This window comes from Podarcis cretensis (assembly GCF_951804945.1).
Source record: "Podarcis cretensis genome assembly, chromosome: 8".
NCBI classification, from domain to species: Eukaryota; Metazoa; Chordata; class Lepidosauria; order Squamata; family Lacertidae; genus Podarcis; species Podarcis cretensis.
Window position 1 is genome coordinate 21,194,951 of NC_137177.1, and position 25,543 is coordinate 21,220,493.

Sequence of the window (25,543 nt, forward strand, 5' to 3'; positions counted from 1 at the left end):
TTCCTGTGCCTTCCCCAATAGAGTTCTGTTGCCAGTTTTTTTTTTAATTCAAAATTATAACTGTTGCCAGTTTTAACTCTCCTAGTGTTTTGATGTTACTGTTGGTTTTTATTACTGTTTTGGGGATTACGTTGTTTAAAATCCAATAAAACACAATTCGATGTAAGGTGCCTTTGACAGCTAATTAGAAAGGTGGAATACAACATTTAATAAAATAAAATGTATTTATTTGGGGATTGTTCATCCGTCCTTTCCATTCCAAAGGTGGCTAAAATAAATTAAAACTGTTTGCCTAGTGCCTCCTCTCCAAGTCAAATGGTTTTAGACTTCATTAACCATCATTTAATTGGACAGGAGGTACTGGATAGGTTATGTCATCTTACTGCAAACCATCAGAGTTCATTTTGATCCAAAAATACACTTTTTATTTTAATCTCACCACAAAAATACACAATGAAACCATGGAAACAAGGCACTGTTTATGCTTTAGGCACATCCCTACACACCAGTGCCTGGTCATTTTGCACTCCCAGTTGACTTTGATGAACACACCAGCTTGTTGGGTACAGGCAGCGCAGCCAAAACCAGAAGGGTGCTAGCATAAATAAGAACCTCTCCCAAACCCTGTTGCTGAAGTCATCCAGAGGTGTCTGAGCAAGGAGCACAGGACCCAGTCCACTGCTGTAATCCCAAATTATGAATCGGAGAGCCTTCAACCACACTCAAGGTGCAGAGAAGATCGTGCAGGCGTCTGTCATCGATGGGATAAGTCTTGATCAGAATGGTAGCCTTCAAGCTGAGCTACGCGGACATCCACAGCTCTGCAAGGGAACAGAGTAGAAATGCATACCACCTTTAAGGGCTGGAGGAGACCAAAGCAACACAGCCATACTGTCACAGAACAAACTGCCCATCAGACCAGGCAGCTGCAATTTGTTTGGAGCAGTGGGGCAGCACTCAGCAACCGCTCATAGCTGAAAGCAAAATGCCCTTTGCACTAAAAAGTGCCAACTTATCATAAATTCTAAGATGTGCATAAATTAAGCAAATTCTATTTCCTGCATACTTTATTCTGCTTCCCTCACATATGAAAAGTGTCAAAATGGCATGTGCAATGCCTAAATCCACTAAAAAAATAAATAAACATAAGCCACACTTCTGACTTTTGAGATTACTAGATATTTCCTACATGCTTTCAATTGTCACAGCTGTAAAGACTAGAAACATTGCAAACATGAATACAGGCCATCAAAAAAAGCTGAATTCTGTGCTCTCTTTTATTATTATTTAAGTGATTGCTTCGAATCACTGAATATCCACTATCCTGTCCATACCAAGAATTGTACTTTAGGGAAGGATTAAATCTGGATGAATATGAACTATAAAGCCTTGAGTTCTTGCCCGATGCTAAAACATAAGCAACCTCTTACAGATCCTTATGGAGAGACAGTGTGATGTGATGGTTGCAACACTGCACTAAGACCAGAGAGACTCCAGCCTCAAATTCCTACCCAGCCACAAAACTCAACAAGTGACTTTAGGCCAGCCATCATTTCTCAGCCTAACTCACAGGATTGGTTGCAGGGACAGAATGGGTGGAGGGAAAAACTATACACACCACCTAAACTCTTTTGAAGGAGGGAAGAATATGTATCAAACAATATGAATTCTAACGACCTCTTTTCATAGGAGCTGCATCTAAAGCTGGGGTGGGTGGGAAGAAGACACATACGGAGAATGTGTTGACACTGCAAAGGCACCAGGGATGACGACAAAGGAGACAAAACTTCTAACGATCTGCTCTCAGGTATCCATTATTCTTCAAAGCCAAAGGAGAGGGGCACAGAAAGCCTAGCAGGACATCAGGCAACGTAAGGCAACAGTTCTCAGCAGCTAGCAAAGACTTTGAAACAGCAGCAATCCCAAGAGAGAATGCCTCTAGACAGTTTGCAGTGAGCAGCAACCCACCTCAGCTGGCTGCGCAGCAACTCCCTCTGGCCCCTTAGCACCTGTAACAGGGGGTCGTCCTCAAACTCTGTGCCATCCGAGTCTGCAAAACAGAAAAAATTAACTCCACTTTAAGTGCTCTCTCCTTTTCCTACCAAGGCTGTGGAGCTCTCCAATAAATCTCTGCAGGGACGTTCCAAGCTGTCTGTTGTTTATCTGCTTAGAACCAAACGATCAGTGCAAACCTGTAAAATAACCCAATTCCCAGGTGCTTACAATTCCTCCTGCTCAATTCCCGCTTCCACATATTCCCCTCCTCTTGCTCCAGCCTTCTTCACCTTCTACCCCCACATACTTTTCTCTCCTTCTGGGCTGTGCCTGTATTGTGCCTCTGGCTATGCTTGTACTTAGACTAGAGGCATGTGGCAAATAGCTCCTGTTACAACACCAACACTATGACACACAACATCTGTAGTTCTAGGTCTGTGCAAAAAAAAAACCCTCGCTGGTGTAGATACCTTTAGACACCCTGTCTCTTGCTTACCCTGTTCCTTCTCTAGCCACATCTCCATTTCCATTCTACCCATTACTGATTTGGTCAATGTGTTTAGAATAGTTGCAAAATCGGAATTAAGCTCATGTTTGCCCAGTGGAAACTGAACAGAGCATCATCATCGCTCATTGCCAGTGACAGCTACCCAGTGGTCCAGAGTCCACGTCTAGGTCTAGGCTTCCTGTTCAGAGTTTATGAAATGTGAAGCCAAGCAGGAACTAAAGGTACATGCTTACACAGATGGGACGAAATGGACCCAACCATGAATGTTTATAGCTCTCCATGAAATCCACATATCTGCCATTCCCTCAGCTATCCCACCTTCAGCCTGCTCCAGCAGCTGAGCAGCCATGTTCAGGAGCTGGGGATGTGAGGGAGCAGAAGCAGCTCTTGGCCGAGCTTCGTCCAGGCTTCGACTCTTTGAATTCCTCTTTGGTTTGTCCCTATGAGGACCTGGAGAATCAGGTGGGGAGAAAAGTCTTTCGGCAATCACCTGGATGAGAGAGAAAGCTAGTTAAATCTCCTCCTGTCCTCCTGGGAAGGAAAGCAGAAGTGGAAGAGCCCATTTCAGATACCCCCAAGCAGCAAAATGGAGCTGCTGGACGATGGTTCATCTTCCTTTTCTATAGTAAAGTCATTCCCACAACCCACTGGGAAATCTGCAAGTGTGCCACTTGATTACATTTTGCTTATCTATATAAACTTTCTGAAAGTGCTTTTTTCCTGGCACAGTGGTCTTCAAGGGACCACATCACGTTACCTACTGAGAAACTCCTTAACATCTGCAAAGATGTCCATGCAGAGAAGGCCTGATGCTTGCCTGCTGTCTGAACCAACTTGGCTGCAGCCTCCAGTGCTTTGAGATAATGTCATAGCAGGCCACAAGTCAGTCTGGTTAGCCTGAAGGGAAGCAGTTGGGGAGCAGGCTGCTAAACCAAATTTGATAACTGGAGGCATTAAAGCTTCCCATGGGAGCAAGAGAGACCAGAATCAGGCTTGGGCAGCACTAGAGAAAGGGACCCAAGAGCAAACCAAGTCCGAGCAAGAGATGTGTGTGTGGTGCATGCATTTGCAGCTTCTGGAATCCAGGTGGTGATGATGTTCCTTCTTCACCTTCAAAGGGGAAGAAGCCTCCCTAGAAGGCTGCCATGAAAGTGGAAGGAACGAACGAAAAAACTACCTGCAATAAAGAGAAGAGCACAAATACTCCTCTTCCAGCTTTAAACACATTGTCTCTCGCTCCCATGGATGTCCCTCCACCCACCTGACCAAGCCCATCACAGGCATGCACTAGGGCAAACACTTCACATGGGCCACTAGCTAGGCCTGTTGGATCCCACTGTCACTCCTGTCTGAATTCACAGCGCAGCCTGTGAATTTGTTTTCTCTCCAGCGGCTTTGCAGAAGGTCAATAATGATGAATAAGCCGTCTTTCAAATGAATTTTCTGTCTGCCAGAACTGATCGTCACTGCCTCCCACATGAAGGGCCTCACATAAACTTCCCTGGAACACAGTTTGAAAACCACTGCTCCAGTGAAATATAATGTGGGGATACTTCACAATTTAGCATTAAATTTTTGTTAGCCATAAAGGAAGTGGGGGCAACTGGAACACATGGGGGGGGGGGGAATCAGAGGGCAAGAAAAGTGTTAAGGATAGAAAGTGTCTAGGTAGAGCTGGGGAGGGGCCTGCACTGAGTCAAGGAGCCCTGTCTGAGATTAATGGAAACCTCAGCCTAGTCCTTATTCCTAAATCTTTAGCAGTAGCTGCCAATAAAAGCATTCACATTTGTCTCTGCAACCATGAGGACTAGAAAAATCATCCAGACTCAAGTGCTCACTATTCTGCATGACAGGCCTCTACATCACACTGTGATGACAGCCACAAAGATTGCCAGATCATATGTTTATACCTCTCCCAAGACGTGTTGAATAGAATCTTTTGTGCGACTGACTGGTGGCCCTCGGAAGTCTCTGACTGGTTTGGCTTGGCCCTGCTCGGTTCTGAATGCCTTCTGGTTCCCTCTGGGCTCAGTGTGCACTCTCTCTACAGGGCGGGCTGCCTGTTGATCCTGATGCAGAGTGCTCTGGCCCAAAAGCTTGCTGGTTCCTGCAGGCCTTGGTAGGGGAGGAGAGTCTCGGTATGCAGGGACATGTTCCTCTTGAAGAGTTACTTCCTTCACTCCTTGCTCTCCCTTTGGTTCTGAACTTCCAACCAGTACAATCCCACTGCTGAAGGGAGCGGCTTCTATGAGCTGCGTAGAGCATGGTCCATTTTTCACAGAGTCTGTGGGGCAGCAGGGATGATAATTATGGAGGGTGGATTTCACATGCAGCTCGGTTTCCGAAGTTGGCTGCACTCTTCCATCTTCACTCTTCCAACTTGCAGGTTCTGATGGCTTCTGGGCCGTTCTTTCTACCTGCAGGGAACAACAATTGAAAAACATGACTCAGACTGCATCTACTGGACTTTCTGAGATGGAGTAGTGAGATGCTTAGAAGCAGATCCACTCCTCTCTGAACGCTTTGCCATACTGTATAGGATCAATACTATGATGGGAAAGTTGTTTACCTCATCAACTCCAAAACAACTGAAGTAGGGTGAGGTGGAATAGCCACAAACATCTTGGGAGTTATAAAGATGAAGTGGCCTGAAACAGTGCATGAACTTTGCAAGGTTTCTTCCATTTCAGCTCTCAACGACAAGGTAGCAAGAGCTGTGGTCCTCTCATGCATCACACGCTGCCTACTGATTGTGCTTCTCCATCCTGTTGTGCACTGAAAGCATGGCTCCATCCCCTGCTTCCAAGGCTTTTGCCTTGCAGCTACACAGCACAGAACAATGGCAAACTTATTCACCTCAAACTCTTACCAGGCTAGAAGGACGGGTTGGCTGGATATGTGGACTCCTCCAAGCTAGAGGGGGCATCACAGCAACAGCCTGGCTCGCTTCCTCCATCTTTCGCCGCAGTCGCCACTGGAAAAGGATATCATCCTCTGGTTTTGAAGAAGAACATGGCTGAGATCTTTGAGTGATATAGTAAGGGAAAGCATTCAGACTACCTAGGGAGGCAGGGAGAGAGGTGCACATGAATGGAGTGAACTTCTGAAAAAGTTCTGCAAGATACAGGCATTGTCCATCACTGTTTTCATTTTGGGATCATCATCTTTGAAAAAGTGTATATTGATTTGTCTCCTTTGGTGATGGCTTATATCAGTCACTGGATCTTTTACAGCAGGCAGGAGGAACCCATGGCTCCACAGATGTTGTTAGACTACTGTTCCCATCATACCTCACCACTGGCTATGCTAGCTAGGGATGACAGGACCTGGAGTCCAAAAGAGCCCATTCAACTCAACCAGCATATGATAAGGCATGTGTGCTTTTGAACAAGAATCAATTTAATATCAAGACAACACAAATTCTATACCAGTAATTCTGTGACCTCTAGAAATTTAGCAATACAAATTTGTACAGTTGCTGTTTTGCCCAGTTTATTCAGCTGCTGTTACCCTGTCCATGTGAGATCCTGCTCAGCAACCCCTCTGGCCTTTTGAAAGTTACCAAGGATTGCCTGAAGGGTTAGCAATTTGTTTGTTTGTAAATGAAAGGGGAGATTACTGGGGTGCCCCTTACCAAATTCTGCCTTTGAGTGATGCACTGAAAGATAGGGCAGTCTAAAGATTTGTGCTAAAGCAGCCATCATTCTTCATAAATTGCCAAATAAGAACATCCACACTGTTTAGGAGGCAATCAGACTTGCACTCAGCCAGTTACTAGTCCAGCCAACTTTCATTTCCTCACTCCCCCCCCCCCCTCAACAACACTCACTTTCTGTCATTGTCCACAACACTGGCATTCCTTCAAGACAGAGTTCTTCAACCTTGGGCTTCAGGTGCTGGGACTACAACTCCAATCACCCCTTACCAGTGGCTAAGCTGGCTGGGGCTGTTGAGATTGGAGTCCAGCAACATGTGGAGACCCCAGGTTGAAAAACACTCCTTCAAGAGGCAAGGTCCTGGATCTCATGTCTTACCTTGCAGCTCGCCAAGACCAAGGTGATGTGGAGCACGACCAGTCATGTCTGTGTCAGCATTTGTGATGGTGGACGTGGGGGTAGAGCTTGCATGCCTGGAGCTGCTCAACGGGGATGTGCTGCATGCAGAAATACATATGAGGACAGGCAGGTTATTAGGAATGAGGGGCAGCTGGGGAGAGAACAGAAAGAGAAGCTGGAAGGCCCATTAGACATTGAGGAAGGGCAGCCTAGATGATGAGTGAAATACAAGGGAGGTTAGTACCTTCTGTGTAACAGCCTGGCTGCTCTCTCCTGCAGCTTAACAGTCTCGGGGTCCAGCGTGGAAGAATCCTGTGAGTCCCCCTACAAAAGAACATACAAAGGAATGGGTCAGATAGGAGACTCTATAGCTGGGAGTGGGGACTTGTGGCCCACCAGATGTTGTTGAACTCCAACTCCCATCAGCTCTAGCTCATGGGGCAAATGGTCAGGGATAATGGGAGCTCTAGTCCAACAAAATCCAGGGGGGTCACACATTCCCCACCCCTGCTCTATACGGAAAAGAATGTCAGGATTCTGGCAGCAGGGCAAGGGGAGAAGCTGCAGCACCTATGGAGTTGCCTAGTGTTAGCAAGCTCATGACCAAAAAATAGAAGATGGTCAATCCAATGGGACAAAGGTACTTTGATCCTCTGGTGCAGACAAAGTAGGGACAGAAAACATAAGAACACCAGTTAAGGTGAAACAGTCACCAGCAATAATAAGCAGGGAGCTACTGAGACAGAGGAAATTGAAAATGGTCTTCTGATCTGTCAAAGTAATCAGCCAAACCAGGACCAAGCAAGACTCCTGCCTGCCTGCCTGCAAATTCTGAAAATTTAAGGTCGCTTGGTTCTTAATAAAAGATCCAAATGGGAAACCAAAAACTAATCATCCTGCTGAGAAGTGCTATAGTGAACATCACAATTTTCTCCACCCAGAGCACAGTCCTCAAAGCAGGACCAACTTTACACATATGATTTCCCCATTTATCATGTTTATATTCTTCAAGGAGACCAGGGCAGCATGTGTGGTTATTCCATATTATCCTCACAACAATCCTGCGTAAAAGGCTAGGCTCTAAGATATGACTGGCTGAAGGTCATTCAATGAGCTTTATCGCTGAGTAAGAATTAGAACCCATGCCTCCAGATTCTGTACAATATTCCTCAACCCTGAGGGTTGAGATTAACAGTGATCCACAAAGATAACATAACTATATTATGTCCTTTTTTGGTGGACAGAGTAGATACCTCCCCATTCCTAGAGAGAACCTCCTTACTCACCGAGGGAGACTGGTCCAGAGCAGGACTGAAAAGCGACTGCCTCACTTCACTCTGGCTACTGTCTGCAAGGAGACACCTTCATTACAGATTTCTGACTCACACAGTTCAGACATCTTTGCAAAGAGCCTAATCTTTAAATCTTGGGTGGCTCTAGGCTCCCTCCCTCCTTCCCTTCCCCTTTCATCCATAGGCCTGAAAAACTATATGCTTGACTTTAAGTTATCTTCTAAATTATAGGTGAAGAACCCTGAAAAAGGCCAACATGAATCCACCCTTTGGATGGGTTGCTTGGTTGTGAGAAATGGGTGCTAAAATTACACAGAACTCCCAAGTAATAATGGGGGCCGTCAGAGCCCCCCCCCATCTGACTTTGGATTGCTTTGATACCTTAAAGAAAATACCTTAGAGCATATGCAGAGTTATCTGATAACTACAGAGGAGGGGACAGATTTAAATATTGTGATTTTTAAAATCCTGGCACACTCCTATTATTTATTTTAGGCCCTCTTCCCAGTTGATGCCAGATGGGCACCTGCAGACTATGGCACAATGAGGAGGGCCACTGAGATTATCTTACTGACCAGGCGAGTCTCTCAGATAACCTGGTCCCAAGTTGATCTCATATGTCTCTCTTATGGGAAAAGCTAGGACAGGAGCGACCTGTGAGCGCTACCTGCCACTGCTAAAAAGTTCTACTTCATAGGAATTAACAGGTAAGTCCTGGACAAAGACACAGCTCCAATGTGTGTGTCCATATCTAAATCTGCAAGTCTTCAAATCTGAAGTTTTTCCTACCAATAGCAACCACTCTTTTGGCTAGGGCAGGTACTGCTCCAACACAAATCCAATTTTTCCGAGGGCCCACTCATCCTGGTCTGCCTTGATAAAAGTGTTCCCCATATCGGCACCCTTCTTGTTGGACTCAAGTACCTGAAGTTGGCGATGTCTCCTTCTTGGAGATGTTGCATTCAGGGGGAAATGAGTGGCCAAGCCACCAGAACTGTGCAGAGTGACCATTTGGTGCCCAGCGCTCCCTGCGGCTTGTGGGCTGCCCGTAACGAAATCGCTCCATATACCTGCCAAAGGATCAAAGGTGCCGCATCACAGACATGGACAAAGAACTTTACTTCAATGTAGTAATCACTCCCAAGCTAGACTAGAGACTCAGTACAGTGGTACCTTGGTTCTCAAACGCCTTGGTATGTAAGTGTTCCGGTTTTCGAATGTTTTTCGGAAGCCGGACATCCGGCTATTGTTTCTGGGGTGCTTGCACCAATCAGAAGCTGCGCCCTGGTTTTCAAACATTTCAGAAGTCAAACTGACTTCCGGAACAAATTAAGTTTGGCACTTTTGTTTTTGCTATTTATTTTGCATTTTTGTTTCGGAGGCTTTTCGGTTAATTTGTTTTTGTGACTGTGTGGAACCCAGTTCAGCTACTGATTGATTGATTGATTGATTGATTGATTGATTGATTGATTGACTGACTGATTGTGTGACTGTGGAAATGGATAAAAGCCCCCCATCCAAACAATGACTATCATCAGTGCAGGTTAAGATTTTTTTAAAAAAATTATCATCTACAGTACTGTCTTATTTGTTTTAAATAGAACAGTACATTGATTATTGCTTTCATTTTATGGACCAATGGTCTTGTTAGATAGTAAAATTCATGTTAAATTGCTGTTTTAGAGGTTGTTTTTATAAGTCTCGAATCGATTAATCTGTTTTGCAATACTTTCTATGGGAAAGTGTCCTTGGTTTTGGAACACTTTGGTTTCAGAACGGACTTCCGGAACAAATTAAGTTTGAGAAACAGACTTGACTGAGGGTATCAGATGTGTTCTTCTTCCAGGTAGTATTTGAACCCAGGACTCCCATCCCCACACAAGTCCAGTAAACTCTTGCTACTCTGCCCACCCACCTGAGAAGAAACCCTTAGCTAGCAGGCTTACCTGGCAATAACTGAATCGCTGTCTGAAACAGATGATTCTGGGGGCTTTGGCGAAGCCAGTGCTTTGATCCCCGTTATCTGCTCTGAGGGAAGGCCCTTTGCTTCCTTGGGAGTCAGAGAGGAAGAACTGCGCTCAGTCGAGGGCCATGATTCATTGAAGGGGCTTGTGGAGTCTGACTCGGGGGGTTTCACCTCCTGGTAACTGGACCCAGGAAGCAAACCTGGGGTTGGAGGACTTTGTGTTTCTGCCTTCTTGGGAGAGGTGGGGCAATTCTTGTGTTGTAAACGAGATGGGCTCAGAGCCTAGGGAAAGCGGGAAAGTGAGTTTTCAGAGTCGGTGGGCCCAAAGAGCTGGCATAAACCTTCCAGAAAAGTTCAAGCCAAGATGTAAAATAACTCCCTCTTCCTGTAGCTCCACTTGACAACTGTTTAATCCTTACATTTTTATCCTACCCTTCCTCCAAAAAAACTGAGGGCATCAAACGTGGTTTCCTACCCCCACATCCTTTTCCATCACAACAATCCTGCAAGGGAGGCTAAGCTAAGAAAGGATGAATGGCTTACGTCATGGCTGAGAAGGGATTTGAACTCCCAGCATCTAATCAATATACTTTATTGGCTCTTTCCAGGCCTAGCTCAACCCGCAAGAATACAGAAATGCTCAAAGTGGAGCATTCATGTTCCACTGGATAGCCAACACCATGGAATTTTTATCCAGCTCCTGAAAGGGACTGGTTCAATAGAGATCCAAAAGACCTGTTTGACTCTTCCTGCTAGCAGCTCTGCTCCATTTGATTTCCCCGCTAGCGACTCTGCAGCAGTATTTGCCCACCTTGTCTCCCCCCACCCCATCTCACCGTATATCGCTGCTCCTTCCTCAGTGGGTGTGCCTGGGAAGGGTGGTAATGGCTCCGCGAACAAGATTGCTCCAAAAAGGGGCTTCCCAGGGTGGAGAAAACAGCCATACTGCGGGCAAGCAAGGAATCCCAGTTAGTGAGGCCCTGCCCTGCCTAGACTGGGCACTTCTTAGCAGAAGGAAACCCATCAGGTCAAACCCTTTTCTTCCGCTAGCTCTCATACCTGGAATCCATTATTCTACACCCAGGTGTTCAGCTTTGATGGCTGCGGATGTGGTCTCTACACGCTTTCCTCATGGGATGATCGAAGGCTTCCCAAAGTTTGTGCTGTAAACAGAAGAAACAATAAATACAAACATTTTGGGATAGGCTTTACTTCTTTTACGTAATTTATTTTGTTTCCAAATGTCCATAGGCTTTTCCTCCACCCTTCCCTTTTGTTTTTTATTGGGATATTTCTGGCAATCATGATTTAGCTGAAGGAGGGGAAAGGGGCAAAAAGGCATGAAGAATGAGGGCAAAAATATTAAGATGCAGTTTTGCCAACATAAGGAGGGGCACTCAGAGAACTCAGGTCACTGCTTTTTCTAAGTGCTCAAAAGCCCTTCATATACACTGGCTCAGTACAGTGGACACTCAGGTTGCGAACGTGATCCGTGCGGGAAGCACGTTCGCAACGCGCAGCATTCGGAACCCGCATTGCCGCTTCTGCGCACACGTGGGTTGCGATTCGGCACTTCTGCGCATGTGCAAAGTGTGATTTAGCGCTTCTGCGCATACGCAAGTGCCGAAACCTGGAAGTAACCCGTTCCGGTACTTCCAGGTTTGGCGCGGTGCAAACCCGAAATCGCACAACCCGAAGCGTCTGTAACCCGAGGTATGACTGTAATCTTTATAAACAATCATTTAAAGGTCAGCACTATTATTCCCACATTGCAGGTAAACTAGGGGACAAGAAGCTCAGAGATTGTGGTTCATCAATGGCTCCCGACAAACACACGGCTGAACCGAGAAGCTCTAGCTCATACTCATCATCACTATTACAATGGCTCTCAAATACAAAGTTGGCATGTCGACCTGGAAACTATTTCTCACCCCCAGTACCTTGCCTCTGTCAACATGTAACTCGGGAAGATTAAAAGATAAAGTCAAGGAGTCATATTCAAAGTCTCACCCTCTTCTAATTCATGCCACTCTCTGCTTCCATCTGCCCATCTATGCCATCTCAAGTACCATCATGGAGCAAAGGCAGAATATAAATGCAATAAATTAACAGAAAATTATGTCCTGCTACTTTAACACCTGAAATTGCCTCATTGCACATCATCAGTCTGCTCCTTGGGCTATGCAGGCTCCAACCACCTTAACATTTCTCCACAGCCAGGAATTTGGCCACCGTTTGCCTGGCAAAGAAACCAACCACAACGTTCTCAACTGTGGGAATGTTAAAAATCCCATCCTGCAGAGGTGGGATAAAATCATCCTTCATACAAACTTAAGGCCTCACTCTATGGTATGTGTAGTCTATCTGTTAATCCAGCCTAGGGAACTTTATATAAATCCATTGACACAGAAGCAAAACAATTCCAAATTGTGACACGATCCAGACCTGGGAAATGTTCTAGAGCAGCTAATCTGCTGCACGATATTATGAATTTCCAACTTAGCTGTGGTTCAGAGCAATGAATTATTTGCATAAATGAATTCTTTCCTTCCTGCAGCTAGGAAGGAAATTTCCATGGCACTTGTTTGCGCAGTGTGCAGTTGCCAAGGCAACAGTTTTTGTTTCCCCCCCCCCCGCCCCCCCGGTGAAAGTACCCCATTCACTGACCCTACCATACTATGAAACGATGAACAACATGAATTCCATTGCTCTGGAATAAAATGTTATGACTCCAACTAACATCTGATCAAAAGGTGGAGTAATTCCTATTATAGCAAAACAGAGCAAGCAACTGGATTGGTTGGTATGGGATAGTATAGCCTTTAGGACTATCACTGGAAGATCAGAGCTATGAAAATTGGACAGAATAATGAGGAAAGAAAATTCAACTCTTTAAGGGCACCCATCAATTGACAAATCTGTGAGAGCATCTCTGTGCTTTTAGAGCATCTTCCTGTGCATCTCCCAGCAAAGCTCCCACTTGTAAAATGGAGTTACACTGTAAGAAACGCTGTAGCCAAAGCGAGTTTTTACTTATTTAGGCCCACACATCAGGCACAGCTGCAGTAAATGCTGGGAGGATAGTTCAGATACGATCATTCAAACACAGAACAGTGAAAATCCGTTCATAGCAGAACCGCCAGCCTGAAATGGTTACCAAGACAGCCTGTTTTGCTAACTATTGTGACAACTTAACAGGCTGCTACTTGCAGCCAACACGTCAGATCTCACCAATGGCAATCTGTGGCCCTAGGGGCAGGTGGGGACAGTCCATTCCCCTGAGCTCTTCTGCCTGGAGGATAGAACTGTGCTGACTGTGCCAATCCTGAGTCCTCATTTTTTGCACTGGCCTGTGCCTTTAAAGCCACACCTTGCCCCAACACAGTACTGAGAAGGAGGACAATGGGCCTTCCCAGCAGACACATGAAAACAAATTTCACTATGGCCAAACAAAGACAACCAACCATACCCTAGGACAGGCAAGTCCAACAGGTAGATCGTGATCTACCGGTAGATCACTGGTAGATCAGTGGCTCCCAACAAAGAAGCCGAACAACTCTGGCTTCCCTAAAAAAACCTCAACATTCTTGCCCTGCACCCCCCAAAAATGGGCCTTCCTCCTCCCTTTGACCTGAACCCCCCAAAAGGGGGTACCGTATTTTTCGTTCCATAGGACGCACCGGCCCATAGGACGCACCTAGTTTTTTGGGGGGGAATAAAGGGCTCCCTAGGCTGCGGATAGCAGACTGCTGCATGGAGTGCGGGGAGCGCTGAAGCAGGGCGCCCCGCGCTTCGGGCAGACATCCGCAGCTTAGACATGCGCACCGACCCCTCTCGCTCTCCAAGCTTCAGTGAAAGCCTGCATTTGCCCCATAGGACGCACACAGATTTCCCCTTCATTTTTGGAGGGGGAAAAGTGCGTCCTATAGGGCGAAAAATACGGTATATCACTGCCAGTTTTTAACTGTGAGTAGATCGCAGTCTCTTGGGAGTTGGCCATCCCTGCCCTAGGCCAACCCCAACCTCTCTCACCATCAAAGGAATACAAGTGAATAGTAAAGAGAACCCACACAAGTGATGCTGACAGAAAACCCCACACATACACTAAGTAGAATAGAAGCATTGCCACTCTACACCACCCCACTCACCATTCCCCCCTCCACCTCTTTCCCCTTTTTCTTCCTAATGTAACACTAATGTCTCAACAAATAAAACTGATCTGTAGAAAATGTAACTTGAAAAGAGAGACATAGCACATACATTTGTAAACCAATATATCTTTAATAAAAATATATTTAAAAGCAACAACAAAGGCCTCTGACATGCTAATGTCAGCAGATGAACAGGAAGCTGCTTGTACACCTGTGAGGTACTGTATATGCTGACTGAAAGACCTCTGGACTTTGGTGCTTCTCTAGGGGAAAATAATCCTTCTCTACACATTTGTTCCCAGAAGCAAATGCAGAATTGAAGGCATGGTGAAAATGAAATTCCTTACTTAGGTTGCATTCATACACGAAGACATCTGAAGGCAGTCCTGGATCGGGAAGCTTTTAATGTCACCATGGTTTGTGTGTGTTTTTATATATTCCATTGGAAGCAGCCCAGGATGACTGGGCAACCCAGTCAGATGGATGGGACACAAGTACTGGTAATAAATTGTTGTTGTTGTTGTTGTTACTACACTTAGGGATCAAGCCTCAGTGAAGTCAAAGGGATGTATAGGCTTGCACTGTTAGAGAATGTGCACACCACAACTGGGGTTGCCATAAGCAATTCAAGCCCGGGCTTCTATGCCTTATCAAACAGAATACAGTGGAACCTCGGGTTGTGAACATGATCCGTGTGGGAGGCACGTTCGCAACCCGCAGCGTTCACAACCCGCAGCACTGCAATTCAGTGCTTCTGCGCATGCGCAAAGCACAATTTAGCGCTTCTGCACATGTACGAGCTCCGAAACCTGGAAGTAACCCGTTCCAGTACTTCCATGTTTGGCGTGGTCCGTAACCCGAAAACGCGCAACCTGCAGCGTTCACAACCAAAGGTATGACTGTAGTGATTACAGCTAACAATACAATACTAAATATGGTGTTACCAGAAAAATAGGGGTTCACTTTAGGGCCAGACCCCTTACCTGAGTCACAATGGACATATAACATCTAGTGGAAAATTTGAAATATCAGTTTTAGCCCTGCATAGGCACCTAACACTGGCAAGGAATGGAAAGTATCTTTTCCATGCCAAACAACATTCTAACCGGGCATCTCTTCCTGCGAAAGGACAAAAGGATCGTCCTCTTTATTTCTCCCCCACACTGCACTTGTACATGAAATTCAGCTGGCCAGGCCCATTTCTTTATAATGCTTGAGGAAGCATTAATGATTTTTTTTAGTGGCTACAATCTAGCCCAAATGCTGCAAATGCAGAACAAAGACCATTAGCAAGCATGAATACTATCTCCTAAAACAACTTCACGTTGCATTAGCAGCAGATGACATACAGAAAGGGTGATCCAGTGACCGCTTCCATTACCGCTTTCCAATAAACTACCATGCACTTTGAGAAAGTACAGAAATGCTAGAATTCATTCTTCAAACTGTACTGGTGCATTATTTAGTTCTCTAATTCTTTCGTATGGCACATGTGAAGAGAGTCAATGAGAGACAGACAGCAGTCTAAATGGAAAGAAGAAAAAATGGATTTAGAATGCATTTGCAGTATACAAGAACAACACAATTTAGGGAACTCTCAGTGCAGAGTTTTCAGTACTGCTACTACTAATAATAATAATAATAATTTATTATTTATACCCCGCCCATCAGGCTGAGTTTCCCCAGCCACTCTGGGCGGCTCCCAATCGAGTGTTAAAAACAATACAGCATTAAATATTAAAAACTTCCCTAAACAGGGCTGCCTTCAGATGTCTTTTAAAAATAAGCTACTTATTTCCTTGACATCTGATGGGGGGGGGGCGTTCCACAGGGCGGGCGCCACTATCGAGAAGGCCCTCTGTCTGGTTCCCTGTAACCTCACTTCTCGCAATGAGGGAACTGCCAAAAGGCCCTCGGCGCTGTGTCTGGGATGAATGATGGGGGTGGAGATGCTCCTTCAGGTATACAGGACCGAGGCCCTTTAGCGCTTTAAAGGTCAGCACCAACACCTTGAATTGTGCTCGGAAACGTACTAGGAGCCAATGCAGATCTCTCAGGACTGGTGTCATGTGGTCCTGATAGGTGCCAAATATGTTGATTCAACAGGATCAAATGGAAATTCTGCTGTTCTATTTTAAACTGTAGACTAGGGAACAGCAGGAGTGGCTGGCTGGCGCGCGCGCACGCGCGCGCACACACACACACACACACACACACTAAAGATTCCTCTGAGATCACTATGCAAAAACACCCCCACAATTATTTTTCTCAGAATTTCTGCGACCATTCCAGTTTAGTGCTAAACCATGCTATTTGAAGAGCCTTGATGCAGCACTAGAGGGGTAAATGGGAAACCAGGCAAGGACACAAGGACATAATCAGCTCCACTTCCAGGCAATCACCAGGTCCAGTTTGCAACAATCCCATTCACTTTTTTGTGTGTGGCAAAGAAAATTAAAGAACAGAAGCAGGCCCCTGTTTAAACTGCTAAGCACAGTAAACATGCACTTGAGTGGATTTCCATGGTCTTTCGGTGCCAAAAAGACAGATCAGATGAGTGTTTTATATGCCTCAAAATAGGCCACTCATCTGCCACAAATCTCAAATAAGGTCTGGAGTGGAAGCAGCAAAGCCTTAAAACAGAAGCAAAGATTTAAATATCTTAATCCATGCTGCTGCTCAAAAAGTCTTCCCTGGCCCCAAAGATAATCCTCCTCTTGCATACCCCCAGCAAGCACAGAGATTCCTCCTTGAATATTTGACACCACAGCACTTGACGAAACATGGACGTGCATAATTCATCATTTAACCAAGCAGTGATAATTTAAGCAGACAGCTACGAGAGACCTGTCTAGCACTGAGAGTTAGCACAGAACTTCGCCATCTCTGCAGTGGTATGCAGGTTGCTTCATTAGCTGGAGATGTCAACTTCCCTTCCTTCTCCAGCAAACCACCCATCCTGCTTTTCCACCTTGGCAAATCAAGATCCTACTTCACATTACCTACAGATATGGCAGGAGATATTGATTATTCTCACACAGGTCCTGGTGCTGTGAGCAGTGCATCTCCGAACTGCAAGCTGGGGAGCATCGTCATGTGCTGGCAAAAAGGGTTAAGGCTGCGTCAATGTTCCTTCGCTTGGTTTCAAACTGGCATCTTTAGGTTGGCAGGTTTAAAGAATGCCACTGTGGGTTGGCACGTAAAGCAGGCTGGCTTTGCATTTTAATAGGGTGGCACAAAGGAAGAGAAAATCTTCAACCCAGATGGATTAAATAAATTGCTTGTGGCTTACTTTATGGCACCTGCTCAGGCTTGAATCGGTCTTCACTGAATGTAGATGTTCTTGCCTGTTTTCTGGCTTGTCCTGCTTTTTGGCATCAGAAGTCCCAGTTGTCAGCATTTACGGGATGAAAGAAAAGAATCCCAGCATTTTCTGTTACTGTTTTCTTTTCCCCCTTCCCCTTGTGCAATTACTGTAGCTGCTACATACACCAGGGGCTACTTATGCAAGTCAAGCTCCATTCAAGTTAATAAAAAAGGTCCACGTTTCAGTTGGTCAGGGAGACCATCATAAACACAGTCCTTTCCTCAAAAGGATCAAATTCAGTATCTACGATTTGTGGTTGAAAGTCCTCCACATTAGTATGTGACAGCTCTGCTTTTTTGACAAAAAAAATTCTTCATATTCCTCTTTACCAGATCCCCAAAATTACATGCATTCTTATACCATCCAAAGTTATGTAGTTCGCAACAGTTACACCAAAGATTAGTGATACTTTTTAAAAAACTCAGACACAGTATATTACTATCCCAATCATTTCCATAGTTAGATCAGGTTGGCTATGCAACCTAGCTTCTGAACCACACAATTCTTGTAATATGTGCATTTAAGTATTTTGTTTCTTATGTAAAAACAAAACAAAACATGTGTTATGGCCTTCTGGCTAAAAATTAAAATGAACCTATTAACCCAATAAGATTGTTGTTGTTGTTGTTGTTTAGTCGTTTAGTCATGTCCGACTCTTCGTGACCCCATGGACCAGAGCATGCCAGGCACCTCTGTCCTCCACTGCCTCCCGCAGTTTGGTCAAACTCATGCTGGTAACCTCGAAAACACTATCCAACCATCTCGTCCTCTGTCGCCCCCTTCTCCTTGTGCTCTCCATCTTTCCCAACATCAGGGTCTTCTCCAGGGAGTCTTCTCTTCTCATGAGGTGGCCAAAGTACTGGAGCCTCAACTTCATGATCTGTCCTTCCAGTGAGCACTCAGGGCTGATTTCCTTAAGAATGGAGAGGTTTGATCTTCTTGCAGTCCATGGGACTCTCAAGAGTTCCTCCAGCACCATAATTCAAAAGCATCAATTCTTTGGCGATCAGCCTTCTTTATGGTCCAGCTCTCACTTCCATACATCACTACTGGGAAAACCATGGCTATACGGACCTTTGTTGGCAAGGTGATGTCCAGCCTTTCGCATGATGAATTCTGCATATAAGTTAAATAAGCAGGGAGACAAAATACAGCCTTGTCGTACTCCTTTCCCAATTTTGAACCAATCAGTTGTTCCATATCCAGTTCTAACTATAGCTTCAGCACCAGTAGTTGGTGCATAAACTGTGATTGTTAAAAGATTACTGTGATGTTAAAAGGTCTGCCTTGGATTCGTATCGAGATCATTCTATCATTTTTGTGATTGCATCCCAGTACAGCTTTCGCCACTCTTTTGTTGACTATGAGGGCTACTCCATTTCTTTTATGGGTTTCTTGCCCACAGTAGTAGATATGATGGTCATCCGAACTGAATTCACCCATTCCCGTCCATTTTAGTTCACTGATGCCCAGGATGTCAATATTTATTCTTGCCATCTCATTTTTTACCACCTCCAACTTACCCAGGTTCATGGTTCTTACATTCCAGGTTCCTATGCAATATTTTTCTTTACAGCATTGGACTTTCCTTTCGCTTCCAGGCATATCCGCAACTGAGCATCCTTTCGGCTTTGGCCCAGCTCTGGATCTACTTGTACTTGCCCTCCGCTCTTCCCCAGTAGCATGTTGGACACCTTCCGACCTGAGGGGCTCATCTTCCAGCGTCATAACTTTTATATGCCTGTTGTCTTTGTCCATGGAGTTTTCTTGGCAGGGATACTGGAGTGGCTTGCCGGTTCCTCCTCCAGGTAATCCCAATAAGATTAGGGAGGGGGTAAAAGAAAAGTGCTTCATATATAGGTAAAGGAAAAGGGACCCTTGACCGTTAGGTCCAGTTGCAGACGACTCTGGGGTTGCAGCACTCATCTCGCTTTACTGGCCAAGGGAGATGGCATACAGCTTCTGGGTCATGTGGCCAGCATGACTAAGCCGCTTCTGGTGAATCAGAGCAGCGCACGGAAACGCTGTTTACCTTCCCGCGGAGCAGTACCTATCTAACTATTTGCACTTTATCATGCTTTCGAACTGCTAGGTTGGCAGGAGCAGGGACCAAACAACGGGAGCTCACCCCATCGTAGGGATTCAAACCACCGACCTTCTGATTGGCAAGCCCTAGGTTCTGTGGTTTATAGTCCTCTACTAATTAACTTACTAGATTTTAGTACAAATCAGAAACATCATTGGCATTAGAACAAGGAAGCTGAATATTATTTCTTTCCATTGTTAAGGTTTCCAGAAGCTACAGGCCCTAAGATTATAATTCTGTGAGCACAAACACAAAGGGCCCTTGCCTTGCGTGGAATAAAACAAGTGCCACTGAATTTTCTATGTCTCCTGCAGAAGATCAGGGGAGGACAAACCCAGAGCATAGTGAAGGACTGCTAGGAAAGAGAAAATATATTAACCATTGGTGGGGGACAGGTAAAGAAAGGGCTAAATGCAGAAATAACTAAGTACACCACCCTGGTCACTGAGACATTAAGGGACACGAATAGCAGCCTCTCCAAGGGCCTTCCAGAGAGATCAGGACATTCCTCTAAAGAGATGAGAACATACGGATGTGCAATTCATACTCTCACCATAGGGCCCAACCTATTCTATTACACAGGAATGGGCAGGGACACACCCCATCAGTTCTCTCTTGCACTGGCTCCCAGGACACTCCCTGCGTCTGCAGGTGAGGCCACAGCTGGCTCACTCTGCTGACAAGCCAGGTTGCATTGCTTTCACTTTGCCAGAAAGCATCAGAGAAGGAAGGTAGGATTATGATTTCCAAATAAAACCAGAGAGATCTGTATACTAGGGCAAAGAGGTCCATTAACAGATACAACAGCCACGCTCTACAGCCTCAGAAACTATAAGCCCTAGGAATAGCTAAACTAGCCACATATTATAGACTTACACTCCACCTTTCTAATAAATATGTATTACTCCCTGTTAGTAATGGGAGACTGCTGCACCTGGCAAGTATGCCTTGGCCCAATGTTGCAAATAAGGCCATAAAGGTTGCTAATCCATTGGGCTACACATACCACTGTAATGATACAATCCTAACCTTGTCTGCCTAGAAGTAAATTCCGCTGAACTCAATGGGGTTTATTTCCAGGTGAGAAAGATTGCAGGATTTCAGTCATTTGCAGCATCCCACTAAGCTTGAAAAGGAACAATACTTCCCATTTGCCAAAAAGTTACATGGTTATGCGCTATCCTCATAACGTAATCCCAATGTAAATTGAGTGTCACCTGTATTTCTAAACTAGCCGCAACCAATTAATTGTGGTCAAAAGGACAAAAATGTTTGCTCCTAACCTCAGCTCCATCTTCATGAGCTCTAAAAATGCCAGATGCTCAGAACTATGACTGAATTTCCAAGTGGCAACTTATTTGGAAGCAACACTGAATGAGCAACTGCAGTTTAGTACATATAACAGCTGATTGAAGAAATGAGTACTACTATTGATAGATATATATCTCGGTTTTTGAACTTAATCTGTTCCGGAAGACTGTTTGACTTCCGAAAAGTTTGGAAACCGAGAATCAATGCACTGGCTGCAAAGTCAATGGAATAAAATGAAAAATGTGCCTCGGAAGCTGTTTGGCTTCCGAAAATCATTCAAAAATGGAAGCATTCACTTCCTGGTTGTCTGCATTCGGCTTCCGAATTGTTCGGCTTCCGAAGCATTTGAAAACCGAGGTTCCACTGTGTGTTTGTGTGTGTATAATATTTGTATACCACCCTTCATCCAAAGATCACAGAGTGATTTACAACATAAAAATACAAAGTGAGAGCACAAAATGCATAATAAAACAAAAACAAACCAATAACCCCTTACCAGAAGAGTATGACAAAATAAAGGCATACACATAATGGTTTTGTGTTCCCAGGAGTAATAAACCTTATGAGTACAAACATACATGTGACCATTATGAAGTCATAAAGTTAACTAACTGGAGGAGAAGAAAGAAAGTAAATTCTGAAGGGGGGGGCGGGTAACTTAAGTTACCAGTGGTAACTTATGAAGGACTATGAAAGGGAATAACGTTTCCTCTCTGTCTATTACCTGCCCACCCCAGGTTCAGATTACTGGTTATAAGTAGTGGTGCTTTGCTTCCAACATGAACTATTACAGTGGTACCTCAGGTTACATACGCTTCAGGTTACAGACTCCGCTAACCCTGAACTAGTGCTTCAGGTTAAGAACTTTGCTTCAGGATGAGAACAGAAATCGTGCTCCGGTGGCGCAGTGGCAGCAGGAGGCCCCATTAGCTAAAGTGGTGCTTCAGGTTAAGAACAGTTTCAGGTTAAGAACGGACCTCCGCAACAAATTAAGTACTTGACCTGAGGTACCACTGTATTAGAAAAGAACAATTCTTGAAGACTGCAATCTAACACACTCTTACTTGAGGGTAACTCCCATTGACATGACTTCAGATAAGCATGAATATAGTCAACCTGTAAGATTGCCAAAGAAACAGGCAGAGGCAGTTGAGCTATTAAGGTGCAAGGAAGAAAACACCTTCAATGAACAGACAACCGCTCCTACATTTGTCATAAGAATTTTCACTCTTAGGTAGAATCTACATACATATTAAAAATGTTGTGAAAATACTTTATTTTAAAACGTTTCGAAAAATACATTGAATTTTGCATAGCTTGCTGTCGCCATCTAGTGTCACATTTGTATATTGCACTTTATAACACATTTAAAGCATTTTATTTGTAGCTGTGTAGCTGAGTCGGGACCCAACTAATTGCTCAGCTAACATCACAGAAGAAAGATAGCTGATGCACTGTGCTCAAACACATTTCATTATTACACATAGCTCATGCAACTTGGCAACTACCCTCTTTTTCAGCATAGCATTTCATGATTAGCCAAAAGTTCATCACAATTTACAGCTCTATGCCATGCAATTACCTAGAATGCAGCAAGTGCTTTGATCTAGGCCATGGATGGCGACCAACTTGTTTGGGGCTTGAAAAACAAAACTCATTTCATTACAGGTTTCACCATCCACAGATTCACACTTCTGCAACCTGGAGAGGTAGAAATCTAGATCTTTTTAAAAAGAAAGCAGGGTTTCCCATTATTTTAACAAATCCTCACAAGTCATTTCAAAGTTTTGGAGCTGTGTCAGTCACTCACTTCCAACTCAAAACCTGATCAGAGCCAATTTACAATTCATGTAAATTGCTGGACTATTATTATTTTTTATGATCCCACAACCCAAGGCAAATCTGAGGTACAGAAAGTTCAGCATCAACAAAAGTCACATAAAGCCAGAAGTCACATGGGTTTTAAAGCAGAAAGCTTCCAGCTAGTCACAGACCCAGAACTACAAGTGTAAAAGTTGCTGATGAGCGAGAGGCTCCAAAGCAAAGTTAACACATTCCAAACACTGGTTTAAAAATAGAGAGGTCCTGCAGATTATAGCCTGGAGAAATATTCAGATAATAACCAAATGTTTTCAATGTGTTTATCAAAGCACTGCAAGAAAATGAAACCTAGGCGGGACCACTTTACATGTCACATCTTTAAGGATATGCTTAAAAAAAAACATATGAATGCAACAAGCTTATAAGCTTGTTTGCAAATGCAAATAGGTACACATCAGAACCAGCTGAAGCTCCCTCTTGAAAATACATGTACAGGGACAAACCTACGTCTGTTGCCAGGTAACGTGTGAAATGGCCTAAACGTGTTAAGTTTTGAGAATCATACTAAACAAATCCCAAACAAGAAAGTCTAGAAATGAATAAAGCTCTGGGATGGTGTCTTTCAATGCACAGCGCAATCTCTTCTGCTCTGCGGGAGTTAATTCCGGGATAATCTCCAACCTAAACTAGAATTCACAGGTAACGGGGCCTGCATTACTGAAAACAATATTCCCTGCACACAGGAAAATCTAGCAGCCACAGCTGAAGGGAAGAGAGCTGGCTTCATTTACCACACAGATTAGGTTGCCAGTTCCACCACCACTCCTTTCCTTTTTTTTCCCCCTGGCAGGGCCCAGCTCATGTGCCCTTAATAGGACTGATAGAAGCCAAACCTTAGCAGAGGAAGCTTCTTCCACCACTGAAATCTCCATGCCTGTTACTTTCTCCAACTATATAGGCAGTGCTTTTATTTCTAAATAAATGTTTAGGGGTACAGTGGTACCTCGGGTTACATACGCTTCAGGTTACAGACTCCGCTAACCCAGAAATAGTACCTCAGGTTAAAAACTTTGCTTCAGGATGAGAACAGAAATCGTGCAGCGGTGGTGCAGCAGCAGCAGCAGGAGGCCCCATTAGCTAAAGTGGTGCTTCAGGTTAAGAACAGTTTCAGGTTAAGAACAGACCTCCAGAACGAATTAAGTACTTAACCTGAGGTACCACTGTACTCTCACTAGACTCAAGAAAATCACCATTTTCTAGTTAAAATCGGGGAAAATAAGTACAGTAAATGGACAAAAGTACAAAAGTACAAAGAGTCACAAAATGTTTAGGCCGGGTCCCCAGATGTTGTTGGACTACAACTCCCATCATCCCTGAGCTCTGGCCTTGCTAGCTAGGGGTGATGGGAGTTGTAGTTCAACAACATCTGGGGACCCACAGGCTGAGAAAGGTTTAGGGATATGCGTCCCGTCCCCCAGGGGGAAAAAACACACTGTGTACAGGTGTGTTTTATCTGCCTCTAGCTGTTCACGGCTCAGCAGCTCCTCCTCAGGGTCCCTTCTAGCTCTACGATGACACTGACAAGCCTAGGCTGCGACCCTAAACCCCATTACCAGGAAGTAAGCCTGCGTAGGATTACACCGCTAAAACACACTTACCTGACAGTGAACCCCAAGGAATACTCCTCTGCAGCAGTCCCTCGGGATTTTGCGCCTGGAGAGCGGCCCCGGATTCAGTGACCTCTGGCGCCCCTTCCCCGGGGCCTAAAGCCCTTCTTCCCGCTCAACCCGAGATGAGCTTGCCGCCTTGGCCGTCACCTAGCAACCGAAAGAGGAAGTCGCTGCCCGCGGAGGATGTCGGGTGCGCGGCTTTTTCATCGACCTGTCGGCTTCAGTACTACGATTCCCACAAAGCATTGCGCGCCGAGCCCTCCGGGAGGGGAATATACGCCAGAGGGCTTCTCAGTTCCGGTCGGGCGCACAAACTACAAATACCGTCATGCTCTGGTACTACTTGATTGGGTGTGAGTCTCATGGGCGAAGCCAAGTGAGAGGGGGGGCAAATCCTCAAAAAGTATTGAAAAGCATTTAAAATACTCAATAAACTGAGCTTCTGCACCCCCACACAGCAGAAGCCTGCCCCCGTAATGGTCTCTTTTTTTGGGAGGGGAGGCATTTTTACCCGTAATCTCCCCAAAAAAGCTCAACTGTTTGCCCCTCCCCAACAAAAATCCTGGTTACGCCCATGGTAAGTCCCATTACACTCAGCACGACTTATTTTTAAGCAGGAGCTGCGAGTACGTGACTAACTGCAATCGTGTCCTGAAATGTATTTGTAACACTAGGGCTGAGCAATTCTGAAAATTAGCACGTACGCTAGCTAGAGTAATCCTGTGGCCTGCTTCCTTGGAAGCACTTTAGAAGTATTTAAAAGGGATATTGGGAAACAAGTACACTCTGGGCAGTGACCGAAATAAATCGATTCATTCATTCATCGGGAAACAATTATTCTTCCCACCCGCAAGGAGGACACAAAGCATTAGATGTGTGTGTGTGTGTGTGTGTGTGTGTGTAAAATATATTATTAAATGTTAGGAAACACTATTCTAGCACTAATACAGCCCTCCAGCAATGATACCGAAAATTCAGGTGAGCATTTCTAACAAAAGGCAGGGCAGGCATCTTGGAGGTGTAAGTTCTTCGCAAAAGTCTCTACAGTATTATAGTGTGCTCCTACAAGTCCTCTGCGTGGGACGCAGGTGGCGCTGTGGGTTAAAGCCTCAGCGCCTAGGGCTTGCCGATCGAAAGGTCGGCGGTTCGAATCCCTGCGGCGGGGTGCGCTCCCGCTGCTCGGTCCCAGCGCCTGCCAACCTAGCAGTTCGAAAGCACCTCCGGGTGCAAGTAGATAAATAGGGACCGCTTACCAGCGGGAAGGTAAACGGCGTTTCTGTGTGCGGCTCTGGCTCTGGCTCTGGCCAGAGCAGCGATGTCA

General features: G+C 45.0%; 1 protein-coding gene across 3 annotated transcripts; it reads right to left on the bottom strand.

Moving 5' to 3' along the window:
* Positions 1–402: 402 nt before the first annotated feature.
* PROSER3 (proline and serine rich 3) lies at positions 403–24,456 on the bottom strand. 3 transcript variants are annotated; one of them, XM_079986069.1, is made up of 14 exons: positions 24,211–24,456; positions 11,955–12,055; positions 10,876–10,979; positions 10,653–10,761; positions 9,797–10,098; positions 8,775–8,920; positions 7,845–7,906; positions 6,803–6,882; positions 6,538–6,656; positions 5,373–5,563; positions 4,414–4,920; positions 2,822–2,993; positions 1,969–2,050; positions 403–821 (listed from the first exon to the last, which is right to left on the bottom strand). In XM_079986069.1, exons 3-14 carry the CDS (start codon positions 10,884–10,886, stop codon positions 755–757), a joined length of 1,848 nt encoding a protein of 615 aa, XP_079842195.1. In that variant the 5' UTR covers positions 10,887–10,979; positions 11,955–12,055; positions 24,211–24,456; the 3' UTR covers positions 403–754. The 3 variants fall into 3 exon arrangements, with proteins under 3 accessions (XP_079842195.1, XP_079842194.1, XP_079842193.1); XM_079986068.1 differs by lacking the exon at positions 11,955–12,055 and adding an exon at positions 15,317–15,491; XM_079986067.1 differs by lacking the exon at positions 11,955–12,055 and having other exon boundaries at positions 24,211–24,455.
* Between the last annotated feature and the right edge of the window lie 1,087 nt (positions 24,457–25,543).

What these genes read in the sequence shown, in the direction of transcription:
- PROSER3 (XM_079986069.1), bottom strand. An exon ending in GCTGCTGGAGCAGGCTGAAG is followed by an intron (nt 2,051 to 2,821) that starts GTGGGATAGCTG and finishes TCTGTTTTGCAG; the next exon opens with ACTCGGATGGCACAGAGTTT. An exon ending in TTGCTGCGCAGCCAGCTGAG is followed by an intron (nt 822 to 1,968) that starts GTGGGTTGCTGC and finishes GTTCCCTTGCAG; the next exon opens with AGCTGTGGATGTCCGCGTAG.